Source organism: Thermobia domestica, chromosome 1 (genome assembly GCF_964235325.1).
Source record: "Thermobia domestica chromosome 1, izTheDome1.hap1.1, whole genome shotgun sequence".
Classification (NCBI taxonomy): Eukaryota; Metazoa; Arthropoda; class Insecta; order Zygentoma; family Lepismatidae; genus Thermobia; species Thermobia domestica.
The window spans coordinates 311,421,837-311,441,951 of NC_137454.1; the positions used below are offsets into that span (position 1 = coordinate 311,421,837).

General features: G+C 32.8%; 1 protein-coding gene across 1 annotated transcript in view; it reads left to right on the forward strand.

The window, feature by feature from the left end:
* The window catches only part of LOC145667821 (calcium-activated chloride channel regulator 2-like), a 134,261-nt gene that overhangs the window by 101,899 nt on the left and 12,247 nt on the right, over positions 1-20,115 (forward strand). Inside the window, exons 11-15 of the mRNA XM_081735254.1 lie at positions 2,728-2,875; positions 6,377-6,592; positions 12,319-12,448; positions 14,727-14,817; positions 18,189-18,385. Coding sequence (XP_081591380.1) covers positions 2,728-2,875; positions 6,377-6,592; positions 12,319-12,448; positions 14,727-14,817; positions 18,189-18,385 — 782 coding nt within the window. The remainder of the gene's footprint in view (positions 1-2,727; positions 2,876-6,376; positions 6,593-12,318; positions 12,449-14,726; positions 14,818-18,188; positions 18,386-20,115) is intronic.

The following is a 20,115-nucleotide window of genomic DNA, read 5'->3' on the forward strand; positions in this document are numbered from 1 at the left end:
TAGACAAAAGTGTAAAATAAAAGCTTTCATCTTAACCGGTCATTGGTAGGGTATTAAAAAGAATACCCTAAAATATTGTAGTATTTGGCCAAGAAAATTTGTAAAATCTTCAAGAAAAGATCAAGAAATTTGGATTCTCAAAACTTGTAGAAACCCTGATGAACAAACCTATTAATGATTCAGAAAAAGTTTAGAACATTTTATGAAGAGAATATGTAGTTTATTCTTTCTCTATAAATGCACTGGTACGCTATTTTCACTTTGATGCTGTATAAAAAAGTTATTTACTTTATCAATAAATCTTTATTGTGATACTCTTCTATTTGAGTGACTTAGGGTCAGCTCTACAATCATCTGGAAAAATTGTCATAAGCTTAACAGAGAATCAAATGGTGAGTATATGTTCTGTCCTCCGGGATAATAATATCGGATTCAATAGATTCTGTTTAATTTTATCTGGAAGTTTAAAACATAATAACTGGAAAACAAGAACTGTTCCTAGAAAATCATTTTCAATTGTAAGATTACCGAAGCAAGACTGTATCCAGGGTTGGAGTTGGGGCTTGAAATCCATCTCCCTAGTTTCTCAAATTTACTCAGCATAAAATAAAATTTCAAGCTTTTTATAATAATCTTTGCTTTCTGTAGACAATGGCATAACCTAAATTATTTGTTTCACGCTTCATCGTGGACTAAGTCAAATGTCAGGTATACGTTGCAAGAAATGCGTTTTCAACTGTTAATGTGCTTATCTCGTATTAGTACACGTCGTAAATTTTCAACTTCAGTATGTAACAGCTTATAATCTGTGTCGTATTAAATAATCAGTGACCTCCTCTCCTTCTTTAGATGTTTCTTATCACAAATCTGCGCTTCTCATATAACAAGTTTTTCCTACTTTTTAAAGTCAACACTCATGTAGCATACACGTCTTTGGTGCACGAGGTCCTAGGTTTGATTCCTGGTGGAGAGCATTAAAATTTGTAAGCTTTACGATTGTTTGGATTCCAAATTAAATTTCAGATCCATGTGTCACTTATTCTCAGTGCCGAAAAGGGATTCTAAACTTAACAACAAAACAATCAAAACGAAAAACGTAAAATGTATGAACCAACATGGGTGTACAAATCTATCATTTTGGAACTGCCGAAAATTGATAGAAGCAATAAAATATGGAGGCATAGCTCGAGATAAAAAATGTCGGATTGATATCGAGTAAAAGAACATTCTGAATCTAAATTCTATTAATGCCCCAGTAGATGTGGAGCAGATGCTATGAGAGACTTAGACTCGAAACAGAAGGACATTCATGACATTTTCTAGAAACGAAAAATGATAAATTAACCGAAACTGTACACATTCCATATCCACAGGTACACTCATGTCCAAAATAATTGTCGCATATCTATAAATGTCTTCTTGTAAGAATATAAATTGATAATGATTTTCCAGGGTACTTTTAATACTGATACTATGCGTATAATCGGGAAATGTAGTATTTGGGGTAAATTTCGTAGGAAAAGAATTATAAATACGAAAATTAGAACGAGTAAAACAAAATGTTGCTAAATGGACAAGAAAGTTTTATTTTCTTTATATTGTTCTTATTTACTGTTCTTTAGACATGAAATTTGCCACATACATGTCTTTGCCGATTATACAGTTACTAACATTATAAGAAATACAGGGCGAATTCGTTATCAAATTATATTCCTACAACAACATATTTATAGACAAGCGACAATAATTTTGGACATGAGTGTACATTAAAATAATCACTATATTTTTACGCGCCCTTAATTCGGCATTTTGTTCTCGAGTTGAGTCCCTTTCCACACATCCTTTTCGGAAACAACATTTAAAAAACTTTGGGAAATGAATTCTCAAATACATACATACATACATACATACATACATACATACATACATACATACACACACACACACACACACACACACCACACACCACACACACACCACACACCACACACACACCACACACACACACACACCACACACACACACACACACTCATTTCATTTCCCAAAGTCTTTTAATGTCGTTTTCAAAATCCCTGTATGTGTGTATACATGCCTGTCTCTGCAGCGTTGCTTGAAGCATTTGAATTAGTAGTAATTGACTTGAAGCTACTAGAGAAGTACGTAATTAGGACAATTTGCAGGACATGTTTTAAACTGTAACAAGCGTAACATTTCCACATACTACAATATGAAAAGTTAAACAGTATTAGACATGAGTCATATCTTTTGCATTCCTAGTTTGCATAGATCCTATTCAGGAAATTACGTGTAATTCCTACATCAGAAGTTGTATTTTCCACAATTGACTTTTTGGGAAAACCACAAAAAAGAGGATAGAGATGTGATTATATATATATATATATATATATATATATATATATATATATATATATATATATTTTTTTTTTTTTTTTTTACTTAATAAAGTCAAACCGTCACATTTTCTTCTATTGAAAAATACAGAAAGATACAAGATGTGTAGAATATTTGAGGGCTTAAGTAAAGCTATTAATGTGAATACTTAAATATTATTGCTAAAATATTGTTCTGATATTGTGGTGTACAAAATTACTAGAAAACATAACACTCATCATCATGGTTTATTCTAATTTATGATGCTTGTCTTGTAGTAAGAAATATTATTTGAATATGAAAATAACATCCTAATTTATTTTCAATATTACAGTACTGAGCCACCAACCAATTTTAAAAAATTATCTGAAATTACAAATGGATTACACTATGCAGTAAAAGAAACCGAAATTGAGGAAGGACTTTCAAAAGCACTGGACGATTCCCTAACTCTCATGCCAAAAGACAGGAAAAGAGTTTTGGTAAATAAAATTTAGTATTTTTTAAACTATTGTTTCAATTATTTTACATAGTTTCAGAATTCCCCTGCCTCATAAGCTAAGACAATTTCTTGTAATTTATTTATGAGTTACTGTAATTGTTTACTATGGTACATTTTATGAAATGAAATGATTTCTTTATAGTTTAATTTCCCACGGTTACGCCCTTTAGACCAAAAGAAACGAACAATTAGTGAAAGTGAGTGAATATGAAGATATTTTTTGTACTGTCCCACTGGGAATCGAACCCGAGACAACATGCATCAACGGACTCTCTCTAGCCACTAGACCAACAGAGAAAGTTGGTACTTTTCATGTTTGAGTTTAATCTACAGTAATGGCACACACACACACACACACACACACACACACACATACATACATATATATATATATATATATATATATATATATATATATATAAGACTTGAATACCGTTAGATCTGAGCTACATGAGTTGTCATTGGAATAGAATTCGAGTATCTCGCACCAAATTACAGTTGGAAAAATGGCAGAAGGTCATTGAACAAAATTGTGCGTATGTGATTTCAAATTGTTATTTTTAAATGACAATAAATTTCTTCTGGACAATCTAACATTTAATTACAAAATACTGTATGAACAATAACAATTAAATCATTTTCAAGAAAATGCCCCCCCCCCCCCAAAAAAAAACACCCTCAAGAATAAACTACCACTTGTTTACTTCTCTTTATGGAGTCACGGTGGCTCAGTGGTAGAGAGCTTACCTCTGGTGTATGGGGTCCCCGGTTCGATTCCCAGCCAAGTTAGTTTGTGGTGGACAACATTGTCTCCGTGTGTTTTCTCAGGGTACTCCCGTTTCCTCCCACTTTCTCATTCCAGCAATTCTTCCATCATCATTCATTTGCCTTAATCACCTTTTCCCTTAGCCTAAAGGACATAATCGAGAGACGTTAAACTAAACGACTTCATTTCGTTTACTTTTACTTTTCTTCGTTAGAAATAACTTATGTCGCGTTACAGAGTTGTAATGAATTATTTACCGGTATTTATGAAATATGAAATATTTATTTATAAAACTGCATTAATTTAGTTTGTGTAAGCATTATAATATTAAAATTTTACAAGATAATCAAAAGTAGTACAGAACAATGAAATATTTAATCATAAATTTTAAAGAAATAAGAAGATACAAGCAAAGCAAAGCAATATTAGAGGAAATACACTTGGTAGAGGTTAAATTTAACTATCTAATTACGTTAACAAAACAGTTAGGAATGAGAGGAGAATTAGGACATTCGATTTTGAATCAGGACCTTAAAAAGCATTTGGAATTAGGTAAATGGACCAATATTTGAGTAGCTGTCCAACAAAAATCATTTTCATATTTATCTGAACATTAGTACGTTGCTTCTTTACCATTATGCGGCTCAATCTTATTAACCATGTCGGTCCCAGCGTTTCCCACAGGGGACATAAAATATCATGACATTATTATTTCTTTACAACTTTAAAATCAAACTGGCAACATTGAAAACTGTTTACAAGGGATGATCATCTCCTGTAAACAGTTTCCAATGTTGCCAGTCTGAGTTTAAAGTTGTAAAGAAATAATAATTTCATCATATTTTATGTCCCTTGTAGGAGACGGCGGGATCGACATGGTTTACTAGAGTTAGCTTTTATACAGATACTTCTATCTAGAACTATAGTTTCTCAATTGTTTTTCAAAAAAAAAAAAAAAAACATGCAGCTGAATACGAACATTCACAAGTATTTTTGGCAAATCATTTTTATGTACTACCGGTACTAGCACATTACCCGTTCTTCGCATGTGGAGAATACGTTCTATTTTGGACATAAAGAGCTGATTTTGGATTTAACCGGCATCTGAAGTGTCACTGTTCATCTCAGCGACTCCAGAAACCATGGATTCGGCACTAATATCTGTCATTTTCGATCATTTTTATACATCTCCTCCTCCCCCTCCCCTACGTTGTACCGTTAAGGTGAAGTAATAAAATACTTCTCAGGTCCGAATCTAACCTATGTTGAAAATTTGATCGAGATCGGTAGTGTGGTTCAAGAGTTATTAAATCACAAAGATAGTCACTTTCATTTTCGATCATTTTTAATTATCTCCTCCTCCCCCTCCCCTAAGTTGCACCGTCAAAGTGAAATGATAAAAACTATCCTAGGCCCGAACCTCACCTATATGGCAATTTTGATCGAGACCGGTCTCGTTGTTTAAGAGTTTTACGTTTTATTTATTTTTATATATACATCTCCTCCCCCTGTCCTACGTTGTATTGTCAAAGCAAAATGATAAAATTCTTTCCAGGTCTGAACCTCATCTAGGTGGAAAATTTGATTGAGATCGGTCGGGTGGTTCATGACTTATTAAGTTATAAACATAACTACTTTCATTTTTATATATATAGATAAATTATGTAAGATAATCCACGTTATTGCTATGTGGTGTAGCTATTAGTCTGTGATGTATTGTTCAAATTACTAAACATTAAGCACTTTTTGTTCCTTTTGAAAGCTGTAATGTGTGACTTTTGCAAATGCATAATCTTATTTAAAATTAAAAAAAAAAAAAAAAATGATCGCCCACTCTTTTATAAGCTCTGTTTTCTTATCCGTATCCTTAAGTAAAACAAGTGTGGGATGTTCTTTTACCAATTGTGATCTATATTTCAAATTAAAGTATTACAATTTTTAAATTAATCTTCTGTAACAATAATGATAAAAGCGATCGTAAAATACATTTGAAGATGAAGCACCATGTGCTAACTAGTTGAATGAGATCGAAAGTGGTCGATGACACTTCTGGGAAAATATATATTTGATCGTGTAAAAAGTATTTACACGTATGTAGTTGGGATATAACATACATTTAGAATGAAGAGTTGCTATGCATATTCTCTGTTGTAGATTTATAGATTATGTGAAAAGTGTGTAACATATTGAGGTTGCTGAAATGATATTGTGGTGTATTCAGGAGACCTTAAGAGATCGTATAGTTGCGAACAGGCCCTGAGAGGAAATATCATTTGGGGAATAAGAGATAGCTGTGCAACGTGTTGTTAACTCTGTGTAAGTTAGCAACCTCATCCTTTTACTAACAATAGCCTCTGAAGCGATACATTTCCACATATAATATTAATCTAACGAATAACCTCACATTCTATATAATATATAATTATATATTCCTCCTGAAGATAACAGCTGATACATGTGTTCCTATTTAGCTGAAAACTAGTCATATATTATGAAAATAGTTTCATCTATGTGACCAATAAATTATTATATTCTGTGTATCATATAATTTATTAACTTATATGTATACTGTCATTTCTATATTAAACTGTCATATTCGTTTATTGTCATGTAATACAAATTCTTAGCAGCATATCCCTGATCTTTACAATGTAATAATTCTGTTCTAATTGAACATTTTAGACTACATATTAAAATACTTTTTTCCTTCCTTAGCTTCACAGAGCTGAATATGAAAAAAATGGTGCTATTATAGTTGGAAGCTTTCAAGTAGATAAAACTGCGTCTTGCAATCTTTTCTACAATGTAGAATTCAATACAACGGTCAGACACTTTTGGATAGCTTCTTCAAACGAAACGGAATATTCCATAAATAATACTTCAGTAGAATATACTGAGAAACTGCTGCAATTTAAAGATCCATCTCCACATGTAAGTATTGCAGTTTTCATATGTATATAGTTCAGTACAATGAAGTGTATCTAATCGCCGGAATTGATAGTGATTTTCTCTTGCAGCAAGTGCCTTTTTAGTAAACAAGAGGCGTTAGTGTTGGAATTAAAACTAGTCTAAACCTTTGTCTTGATGTGTCGTGACATATGAACTCTGTTGAAAGATGTGATTGTGCTTTGTCCACATACTCAGTAGCATTCTATTTTATCCCTCTGCCAATTATTTAAGGATAATTCATTTGTCCTCCTTTCTAAAAAGGCATACTTCCAAATCAAGGTTCGTAAAAAGAACATCTTAATTAAAAATAATTATCACACCACTTCACAGTGGTTCAGAACGATCAAAAACCTGGCCAAAACCTATAACCGTTTATAACAATGTACAAAATGCTTCTAATGCCTCAAATATTTGGAAATTGTATATTTATAGTACTAAGAATTAACGAACACGTTCATCGTTCGGTTGCACTAAATTTATCTGCAGGAGAGAGTTAGTAGGAAATGTTTGTAAATACTGATAAAGTACTGGGTATTGGTATGCATTACATCAGTACACTCACACATAAAAATCTGCACTACACTCACACATACAAGTCTTCATTACATTCACACACATAAATGAAAAACGAGAATTGATTTTGTCAACCACATTTATATGTCAATCATCACTGTCAATATCGCTGAATGAAAATGGAATGCCTTCATTCTTTTGGTTGCTGGATGCCGCGTTGGCCCCTTCTGCTCTACGCTCCGACGTCTTTAACAGCAGTCGTCCTTTACGTGACAAGCAACGTCTTTTCTTCCCGGTAGCCATGTGCCTAATACGCAAAAGAAAGGGATCAGAAGTAATAAGGAGGATATGCAGCATATCCTGATTCGTAATAGTGCGAGAGAATTTGCGTGAGTGATCTTTCCGAAATGTTCGTAAGTCTTTATTCCGTCCCTATTGTGCCTCTTCAGAAAACTGACCTATTGGTAAAATGGCATTCTGTAGCCGATCCATGAACAAGAATTTTATGGATACTAGCAGATACATAGAACCAACTGTAAAGGTGAATAACGAGTTCGTCTCCAGTGCATAACTGTCAAAGGCGTTGGGATCAATATCAAGTCCAGAATTGATTACAGATAGTATCACCGAAAAACGTATAATCAGTTGTTCAGATCTCCCCATTATTTGCGAAGATCGGTGTGAGTCCGCAAAACATCTTCTAGCAGTGTTCCCATCTTTGCTTGTTCCACTGTTTTCTGCTTTGGGTCTATCACATTAAGGCCTATATTTTCTCTAAACTGATTCCGAAACTCATGTTTTCGTGATTTCAATAGTTCCTTGTGCTTCTTTCGAACTTGCCATGTCTTGAAATCGAGTCTATATACAATATAAAGGAAGTACTGAAAGAAATCGTATGTACGCATGTAACACTGACAATCCAAAGAGAAATGTGGATGTGTCTACGTCTTTCATAGAAACTCTCTCTAAATCGTTCATTTCTTTGGGAGATGCTTTGCAAAAATAAGAGTTTTGAAGAGATTTGTTGTTCAGGAATGCATTACAACTTTCACATCTACCATAGTGAGAATGAGCTCGTAATGCACAGTAAATTGGAATCCACTAACATTCACAGTTGATAGGTGATCTTGAATCTGCTGTTCGATGCACTGGACTCATTCAACTTTTTTCTACAATAAAGCCTGCGATTTAATTTCTGCACTGACATCTGAAACAGTAATACTCTCATCTGACGGGTAACAACTTTCTTAGCCTCGAGTAATTGGTGATAACTTGGATAAATGTCTGCGTTGCATGTTCTGGCACCAATATGTAGACAGTTGTATTGGCTTTTGGTTAATTTACGATCGAGAAGCAATGCAAGCGCCCTTTCTTTGGTGCACGGTTTGGGTAAAATGCTCTGGTCCTTTGCGCTCCTAAACATTTGTCTCATCCTACGAACTCTAGTCGAAATTGTTTCTGTCACCTCACGAAGTACTTTTTCTGCATCTTGTTGTTCTGATGCCCAAAGCCTCATTTTGGCAGCAAAAGTCAGTTCCGACGTACTTGCAGATGCTCGTAAATCTTCCGCTTTCCTCCGTTTAGTTCTGCCAATAGATTCTCTGAAATCCTTCGATGAACAACCGCCAGGATTTGATCGATGTTCCATCTGTCTCCGGAATTTAAATGTCAGTTCTTCATCAAGCCATTCTGTATGTGTCTTTAGGAAGATGTCATGGTTTCTGCTACTCTTATACAGTTTTTGGTACACTTGGCTACAAAACCTGGAAACAATTCGTCGAATGTCTTCACTAACGTGGGCTGGGTGATCACCAAGGTCCAATTACGTCAAAACCCAGGTCTGGACATGCCGCGTTTGTTCCCTTTGACAACGTCCTTACATTTCTCTCATTTTCGCATTGACCTGGATGCTTCTCAGCATCATTATGAACTATAGATGTCCTGCACTTAAAAAGTAGGAATAATTAATTTCAGTGTCCTGTCACCACACACAATCACAAAGGAACACATATTTCACGAATTCGCACATATTCGCACCTAAACTTTCTGAAAAACAATTCATCATGGATTATTCTTTCAGGCCATTCCAATAACTCTGCTGGGGAACGCTGGGCACTATACTAAATCTCTGTAGTTTTGTGGACCTTTTGGTAAAGGAAATTAGATTTTGTCACATTAACATATTTTGTTCGAGGGAACGTAGATATGGAAGATACTGCGTAACCACTTTGGACAGTTGCAGTGCTTGAGAGGTATGTTGGTGCCATATACAACAAATGTTTCTTGTAACCACATATTCTCAGATACCAAGCCATGAACTTGAATGACAAATACTCTATTTGGCAGCTATTTCACAGATATGTCCACAATGGTTAACTTTCACTCTTTCTAACTCACACGTTACATGTTACTCGTGTTCATTATTTGTATATAGTAAACTATGGATATTTCGTAACCCATATACTAAACCAGTGTCCTTCTAACGCAATTTTCAAAAATTGGGTTTTGGCCAGCTTTTTGCTCGTCCTGAACCACTGTGCACTTGGATGTATTAAGTGTAATGAGCTATAAAAAAAAAAAAAAAAAAAAAAAAAAACTTCGAACTTCTCGCTACTGCGAAAGACCTTAGTGATAGTTTAGCAGTCTAAATGGCAATAATGCGTACAAGCCACTCTGGAAGATAATACAATGATGAGAGAAGGGAAGTCTCCTACTATCTTGCTTAACCGCAGAAAGATACGTTGTAGTGCCTGAAGTAATATCTCCCGCAAAATAATAAATATTATTATTCTTATAAATATTTATACTAGAATTATACAATATTTAATTTTTCGTGGGATATAAACATGGGCGCACGAAGAAAATTTTCTAGGGGTGGCTCATTTCCATGGTTGCTATATTATGTATACATTTTCGTGAGCCAGGGAGACGGGCTCCACCCTGCCCCCTTCGGGTGCCCATGGATATAAAGGTAATACGTTGAAAAGATAATTGATACTTCGTGTCAAAGTTCTGAAGAAACAGTTATCTCCATCTTGAATCCACTTTCCTCTATGAGAATTTCTGGCTACACTCGTGAAAAATATATGAAAGGAAGGGCAATGTATCTTTCAAATTGTCATATTACATGCATTTCACAGGATCGGTTTTACTGTGACAAAAAAATGAAACTATATGAAGCAGTTGAAATACGAATGTTACAACAGACAAAACGCCAAAAAAAATGGTGGGTCTATCAAAGTTAAATAATAATAATAATAATAATAATAATAATAATAATAATAATAATAATAATAATAATAATAATAATAATAATAATAATAATAATAATAATAATAATGAAGATACTAAACACAATAGTATATAGATCAATGAAATACAGGGTCTGTCCTGCATGAAACCATACTAGCTTTGATGTGGCGCCCTCTCGCGTTGCGCAGTGAAACTAACTGCCGGTAGAGGTAGTGGGGGCCGTAGCAACACCACGCACAAGTGTTCAGTCTGCTGCGAGCTGTGGTTCGGTGTGAACCGAGTGTTGAGTGAGACGTTGTGCGAGTGCTCATCGTTTTCCACGACGCTCAAGGCGTCATCCACAAGGAATTCGTCCCACAAGAAGCGACGGTGAACGCAACCTTCTACGTTCAGGTCCTCGAAAGACTCCGCAGACGGGTTGTCCTCGTTCGAAAAGACATCGCCAACAACTGGACCCTGCACCACGACAACGCGCCCAGTCACACGCAAGGATTGTGCAGGAGTTTTTGGACAAGAAAAATATTTCTACGCCTCCACAACCTCCCTACAGCCCTGATCTGTTCCCGTGTGCCTTTTTCCTCTTCCCTCGGCTAAAACGAGACCTCAAAGGACGTCGATTCGAGTCTATCGAAGCTGTTCAAGCTGCCGTTACAAGGACTCTGAACAGCATTTCACAAGAGGAGTTCCAGGGTGCTTATCTACAGTGGTAAAATCGCTGGAAGCGCTGTGTAGATGCCGGTGGGTGTTATTTTGAAGATTATTAGTTGTAGTTTATGTTACTTTCAATACATCCAGTTCCACAACCTCAGTCTGGTTTCATTCAGGATAGACCCTGTACGTAATGAAAATTCATTAAAACTATGTGAAGATGGAAACTTCGACTAATTGTTGATGTTAGTTCATAATCAAAAGTTCATTTATTTTATTACGACTTTAAAAAAATATATATTTCTGTTATGCAATGTAACATTTGATAGCAACTGTTTAAAAATAATTACATGAACTTAAGATCCAGGCTCAACACTTAAAGGAAGTTCTACACAAAGTTTTTTTTTTTTTTTTTTTTTTTTTTAAGCTATGAATGTACAACATGTTTTCATGTTTGGAAAGTTTATATTCTTTGAATTTTGTATACATGAAATAAAATATTTAGCATCTTTATTTAATTCTGCAATTAAAACAACTTTAATTTTGATTGTACATTGTTACACAAATCAGAATTTTGTTAAACTGACACGAAATGATATATAAAGTATATTAAAAAGCTCATGTTAACGAGCTGAACATCCACAAGATAAGTATTGAAGAGGCTTAATTTGTATGTTAGTAAGATTAAAAAGATGAAAAACAATAGTATTTATCGTCAATTCTTGTAATACTCGGTAAATCAAAGCTTAAAATTGACATCAGATTACAACTTTAACGCTAATCAAGATGTTCATAGACAATTAAATTATAAGATTTTCATATATTGCGTTAAGAGAAAGAAGTTTTGAAAAAATCTTGCGGTGTCTGTTTTCAAATATTTCTAACAATATACATCTTCAAATCTCCATCATTTGCAGTTGCTTCACAAAATGTATTATTTTGAAAGCAAAGCTCTACAGGACCAAATCGAAATACAGTATGAGTGTTAATTACTTCAAAATAGTTGATTGTGTTCAATTATTTACGTTAAACATAAAGAACTCTATTTTAATAAACGTTTCTCTGGCTTTCGTAGTTTTTCAACATGTATAGGAAAAAAAATTCTGGCTAAAATACTGATATAAATGTTTTAAGATTTCCAACAGTATTACCTCTTAAATTTAATAAAGAAAATTTAACAAATTTAAAACATTATTTTTTCTATTGTTCTTGTTATCGTATGAGTAGAAGCAAATATTGATATTTTAATCATCGTTAATCCTATATATTTAATTTTTCTTCTTCTTTTACTTCAGGTAGGTGAATGGAGTTACAAAATTGTTTTCAATGAAACAATATTTCACAAGACTACAATATCAGTGACTTCAGAATTGTGCGAAAATCCAAAGGACAAATCTATTAGTCTGAATTGTTGGGTTAGTTCTGGTAAGTATTTATTATTTATAATGTGATTGTACCTTTCTATTTATATAGTATATAGACCTTAATAAATACCTAAAAAAAGCTTACTATATGTGATACTAAATTATATCCACCTTAACCATAAATTTAGCTTGTTTCTATAAGTTACCACTACTATAAAAAATGAAATTCTTATCATAATCATATCAATTCACATACAACATAGAATCGGCAAAGATCATTTACAACTGTCAAATTTACATCTCTATTGTTCTACATTCGTTGTGCTTAAGCGTTGAAAGAGATAAGCAGCGCTATCACTCAGTTATGGTCAGTAGGACCATCTAACACTCTGAATTTACTACTTAATACTTACAGAACTGTTTTACCCATATCACCAGGCACTAAGTTATTTATGTTCTGGTGTGGTAGTTTATTCGAAATATATTAGCATATAAACGCATTTATTTAGTTTATTCAATTAAACTTTATACTCATCTCTATCTACAGTATAATTTACCGTTATGTACTACTTTTTCTAATAATATTGTTTTATTGTTTATGTAAATAATGTAATAGTGTTTGATAGGAATAAATTAAGTAATTATTTATTTACCTTGCCATGAAGATAATAATCATAAATAATCACATTAACCTAATGGTGTGTCTATACTCTTAGAAATATATAAATTCAAGCTAATTTGGATTAATATGTTAAAGTTCTAATTTTGTGTAATATGCACTTCTTTATTAATAAAATTAATTAATTCACGTCCTTGCGTTTATTTCCTTGTTTCATAGGACAATAATTTTGGCACTAGGAAGAATTCCTGGTACCTCTTTCAAGCCCACTATACCTGGAAAACGACAAAATTTAGTGGTCACCTATATCTTGAGTTACCCTTCCACGTATTCTGAAAACTTCACAATTGATTTGTACTGCAGCAACATCTACGTACTAATTCTCTCAAAATCATAAATTTTAAAATGAATTTTTTGTTTTGTAACAAACAGCGTTGGATCAAACTCCTGTCACACTAATTGAATTAAGGTTGACAAATCTTGTGTTGAAATTATCCTTGTGCGTTCGGTGTTTGTTATAAAGAAAAAAAATATGAATACGATACTTCTATTTATATGTAGCAAGTTCATCGGTCAGCCTATTTTTGATAGTATTTACTAGGGATTAACAGATTTCTATGGAAATCCATCTTTAGTCTATTGTCAATCACTTATTGGAATATTCCTAGTGGAAAAAAGCTGCGAGTGTGTTACTCCAACAAAAAATATGACTTTCACGTTCATTTAACCAGCTGATTATGATGCCAGCTGATGCTTAGTCAGATCCTTCTCAACGTAAAAACATGGTTGGCTGAACATTATATAGGAATGCTTCTTGTACGTCTGTAAATTACTATTATGATTTTTTTATTATAAATATTTATGCAAATTCAAAGCTGCACCCTACTTATGAAAATTGTTAGCATTAACTGTATTGATGATTTATGTTAAGTATTAATTTAAAAATTTATTTTTTATATATAGTACTTTATTTAATTATTTATTTATTTTAGTTAGTTGATTAAATAATTTCTATGTTGGTCTACGTTGGTCTGTCCTTGCTAGAATGAAGTTTTGAGAATGCGTTGCTCCTACACATATTATTATTAAATGTTTTGCACTCATCTAGCCTATTGGTAATTAGTTATTTTGCTCGAGTTAAACAGATTGATTATGTAATTCCAGCTTTTATCCAGTGAACCTTGATCAAGATTTAATTATAGCTCTTTAGTTCTGATAAAATAAAATTCGAAATTTGATCTTTCAATTTGTGAATTTGTCCTATGTAGTAATTGTACATTATTGATGATATGGTTGGAAGAAGCTAAATGTTTTGGTAATCCACAGATTGCAGTATTTTGTCCCTGGAATCTCATATAGTCTCTAATTCTGATTAATATGGTTCTTTTCGTCATTTCTGTGTAAGTTTGTTGACATTGACAGGTAACCAAATAAGTGCCTGGCGCATTTATATTATCCACGTAATAATTTTTGAATTTCAAGAAATTGTTTTCTAAATTTCACTGTGATTTTAGTGTTATTTCTAACAAGGAGCTACTTCCTGCATTTCATATGAAAGTTTCGGCTCTTTGAGTTCCTGGGATCCTTTTTGATCTGATTGTATATTTTTAGTGCTTATAATTAACACTTTTCTAGAGTAACGTTTAATTCTCCTCTAAAGCATATTATCAGTATTATTGTCTGATTAAAATGTAATATCCTACATTTGATTTTTACTTAGATGCAGAAGAAATTAATGCTGCCATCAATCCAATTACAATTTTTGCTGAGCTCAAGCAGGGACATCAGCCTCTACTCAATGCGGAAGTAACGTAAGTCAAATCATGTCTATAAAGTAACATGCAAAGGTCAATTTAGTAGCATTTACGATGCTTCCTGTTTCAATTGTTTCTTTCATCACATGAAATTATATAAAATAGGGTAAAATAGATTAATACTTTAGAAAGTTGAGTAAAAAGAAAATGTTACATGAAATAGTTTTTACTCTAATTACATAAAATAGTGCGTTACCCTTGTTTTCCATTACATGACATTCCATTTCATGTTATCAGCTACATTGTAAAGCTTCATTAATAGGCAAAATTTCCTGATGTCAGACAATTCTCATTTAACGATATGAAAAATGTAACGGAGATACATATATATTTGACATGCAACTAGTAGTATTTTCTCAATGACAAGAGATTGAATCTCCTAATAAATAAATGTCTTTACAAGCATACTGCTTCTAGTACCAGATAGAAATCTACAGAAGCCACACTTGTATGTATGGAGCATCAACAAAGAAGAAATAATAGTCACATTACACAAGAAACTCAACTTTGAGAGATAGGAAACTGAAAATAGACGCACGAAATTAGTTAGATAGACATCATTGTAAATGTTACATGTTTTGTGTTTGTAGTATGTGTCTGAATTAAAATTTTCCTGTATGTGAAAGGAAACCTATTAAATGCAGAAAATGAAGTTGTATTGTCAGGATAAGTTATATAAAGAAACAATGAAAATGATGTAATATCAGAAGTTATTAAGTTATTACAATTCCAAAATCAAACCACATAAAGGATGATTATTACAAAGAGTGTGGAGACTGCTATGATAAACCATGTACTTCTCCCCTAACATCGAGTTTGACATGGAATTAAGAGTTAAAAACAACACTAAATAAGAAATCAATTTGTGTTAGACAGTTATCTTCAATATATTTTGCTGGAGATTGCAACCGATCGTGATGAACAAAATTCATTGGTAAGTACATATTGGCCAGATAACTAACTAACTAACTAACTAACTAACTAAAAAAAAAACATATTTTATCTAGAAAATAATTTTCTTTGTAATGTGTCGATATATTCCAAGCAGAGCGCTAATATGTGAAAAAAAAAAAACATGCTTTTCATTAACCTGCAATGTCAGTTATGATAATATGACGTATATGTATAATAATATATAATAATATGATATACAACGAAAGTACTGTATAAAGGATATGAAAATAAACAGAGCAATGGGGTGTATTAGTGTAGTGAAAGTGTACTGTGCCATTCAGTCTAAAAGTGGAGTCTCGCATTCTTACACTAACACAATTATACGAATGTTAATAATGTTTCTTATTCTATACTAGCAGCGTTCACCCCGCTTCGCTGCGGTCACCCCGGAACGCAATAAACTTTGTTACTTAGATAATTTTTACTTTTTCGCTTTCAAGTGATATGATAAAAACCATAGAAGATTGCAGTAAATGTTAACATTATATCGCCTGTCATTTATGTTAACCCGCCCCGCTTCGCTGCGGTCACCCCGGAACGCAATAAACTTTGTTACTTAGATAATTTTTACTTTTTCGCTTTCAAGTGATATGATAAAAACCATAGTAGATTGCAGTAAATGTTAACATTATATCGCCTGTCATTTATGTTAACCCGCCGAGTGACACGGCCATGCGGGTTGCATATAAATACGTTTATTTTTACCTATGATGAACTAACAAAGGATTTGTACGTTATGGACACTTGAATGGTCAATTATCTCAAGACACTGGTAATTAAAAATTAAAGTGATATGATAAAAACCATCTAGGGTCCAAATCCTAATAACCCCCCAAAAATAAAAGAAATTGGTTCAGCCGTATTAGCGTGATGAGGTAACAAAGGATTTGTGCGTTCTCTTTTATATATAAGAAGATAAGCATGCAACGATCAAGTACATTTTTTTCTTTCAACAAATAATGTTATTGTAGGATTTAGCCATCCTGACTAAGTAACAGAAGAACTCTTGTGTTCTTCTTGTTTTCCTTCCTTGCATCCTTTTTGTTTTTAGATTTCTACGGATTTCACAAAAATCCACGCATAATAACATCCATTATGCGAAAACAGAAATATATGGCTAAAGTAAGTTAGAAGCCTTGATATTACCACCTGGAAATGCTATTCTACAAATGCAGGAATTATTCTACAGCAGAATGCACAAGTAAGTGTGCCGGGCAATGACATAGTATGAAGATTTCCTTGGTAATGAGAACCTGCAAGGTAGAAACAACAAAATAAATCAATAGCTCGAGTATCAACAATTTCTAGCACTATCCACAGATACTCTTGAGCAATGGCTATTGAATCTCATAAGAAAATAATCTGAAACAACAACTGATTACTGTATAAAGAATTGTCAGCACCCATTTATCATCAAATATGGTTGTTGTACAGCAAAATTATCAGAAAATGTAATTTCTGCACAAAGTATACTCCTCAATAAATGTGCAATGCGTTCTCCTTTGCTTAGCGCATATACTAAGACTTCTTATTTTATATATTTTTCTAATCCAAACTTCTCATGTGGTTAAAATGTCCTTTCGACAATTTCAGTGCTCTTCCCGAATATATGTAGATTTGTTAACGTTCTCTCTGACAATTTGCTTAATAATTCTTAGACCAACTATTCTCATCAACAATATCGAGGATTTCTTGGACAAATCATGAGTGATAAATAGATAATCCTGGTCCTTTCTTTCTTATATAAAAAGCAAGCTCATTAAGAAACATTGTTGTTGAGATTTTCATACTAAGATTTTAAGCAGAATCTATACTTTTTTTCTTTAAATAATAAGAAATGCAGGATACAAATAATAATTTTAACTACTTTTTTTAATTGTAATTATATGAAACTTATTCGTGTAGATATTGTTTTCTTTATTATCAATATTTATACTTTTGTCAAGTCGATTTTTAGTAGAGGGTAAGGTTACCCAATGGTATAGCACTCACCTCTGAACAAAATTATCAGGGTCCCACGCTTGGTCTCCGATCACTTGAGTTTGTGATAGACACATTGTGTTCATTGGTTTTCTCGGAGTTCTGTGATTCCCTCCTCCACTTTCTTCCATTAATTATTTCGTAATCATTCACTTTTGCTAATCGTCCTTCTCCTTTAGCGTAAAACTAGAAATTTCATTTTATTTTCATTTCTTTTTTAGTAATAGTTAGAGTTGATATTTGTTGTAAATGAATAACGTAGTATAAAAAATATTTCAACCAAATTTTGGGAAAGTAAAATACGGCATTATTATATTCAGATAATACCGTTACTTGGAAACGTCACGGCATTTGGTATATGTCATTTTTAAGTAACTCCTTTAGGTATGATATACTCATATCTCTCATCCTATATTTTTTATCTCCACAAACAGGGCAGAAATTCGAAGCGTACAAAGTAAGAGCAAAGACACATTTAAATTCTCTTTGCGAGATTCTGGTGCTGGTGCTGATACACTTCAAGGTGATGGAATATATTCAGGATTTATCCCATTTGGCTCTGTCCCAGGAGTTCATGAGGTATGGTGCAAAGCAGTTGGTGAGATTCCGACAACAATTGAAATACCTCACGGTAAGTTTCGGAAAAGGCAATTAGTATACAGGAATTTTATATTAAAGTGATTTTACATTCGCTATACTATAACACACTTTGACATAACAATATTCTAGTAGTTGTAGCTTCTTATCGTTAATGTTATTTAATAATAATGCGTTATAATTATAACGCGAAAAACTATAAAATATCAAAATATCATTACAAATAACTCATAATATATTCCATTCCATATACTTAAGAGGAATACTACAATAAACAAATGAATTTCGTTTCACAGTGCGAAACTACGGTAGACTTCCAAACTATGTGAATTCAATACTCAAACTTAAACTTGGATATCTATAACTTCTAGTTACAATAGAGAAATAAGATCAAACGTAAAACATGTTCCTCGGGCGCTGAATCTATATCAAGAAGCCTGTCATCCAGAACTGGCGTAGAGGAACACTACGCTCTGGAATTCTTCTGATCCATGACAACGTCCATCCACGCACACAGCTGTTCGTACTGTTGAGATAATTCAAAGATTCCGATGAAAAATACTCAATCATCCTGCTTACAGCTCCGACTATGCCCCCCAGCGATTTCTTTCTTCTTCAGTGAAAAAAGTAGCTTCCATAAGACAGTGAAGTGCGGGACTCGCTGCACTCCCAGGTAACATTTTTTTTAATTTTTTTTTTTTTTAACACAGAGGGTATACGGAATCTGGAGGTTCATGGTGACTATATCGAAAAATGACTAGGTACGTACTTACATAGTCACAATAAATTTATTCTCCTATCATTTTCGTGTTATTTAAAAAATATCTTTTTTTTAACATGTGCCTCGCATTAATAACAATATCTCTATGGAAACTGGTGGTTACAGTATATAGAACTATTTAATCCTTCAATCAAAATGTTCCTCTAAACAGGCATAATACAGAAAAAAGAATTCTAAGGAAAATATCAAAATGACGGCAAAAATAGTTATATTAAAACAATAGAACATGTAAGTAAAATTCATACTTAATGTTTTTGCTACATAACTATTTACTATAGCATTTCATATAACATTTGATACACTTATAAATTTAAAAATTCATTGTACACATAACCTTTGGGAAAAGTAGTGAATTTAATATTTCACCAAACATTCCCAAAAAAGGAAAAATAATGAATAACGATGGAATGTATCTAGCATATAAAACTCAACATTAGTTTTAATAATTTCTAGGGCATTTTCTTGCTTCAAGATGAGAAGTAAGTTTGAAATCAGGTCGTTTTATAGTCAGTAGGTAATGTCATATGTCATCTATGATGTGTTCAAAATTTAACTGACATTTTCACGTATCAAATATTTCCTTAACAGCACATTAGTTTAGAATGTTCAATATTTACTTTCAACAACAAAATAGTATCTCTGTTTCATTGTTGACTTATGAATCAAATTTCATTCACGAATATTTATTCACTTTTTCCTTTTCTTAGTTGTTATACTTGTAAATATGCCACAGACTAGATTCAGGCTCAGCAAGAACTCGCTTAACCTTTACCATACTTTCAATAAAAATAAATTAATAAATAAATACATAAAATGAAAACAAACTTTCAATTTTTGTCAACAACTGTGTGGCTTTTTGATCTTCATATTTTGTGTAAATAAAAATTTATCCTATTAAGGCATGTTATTTTTATTTATGATGGGTTCGTATGAAACAAAAATTGTTTGTGAGATTACTTTCCAATAATATTCTGTTGACACTG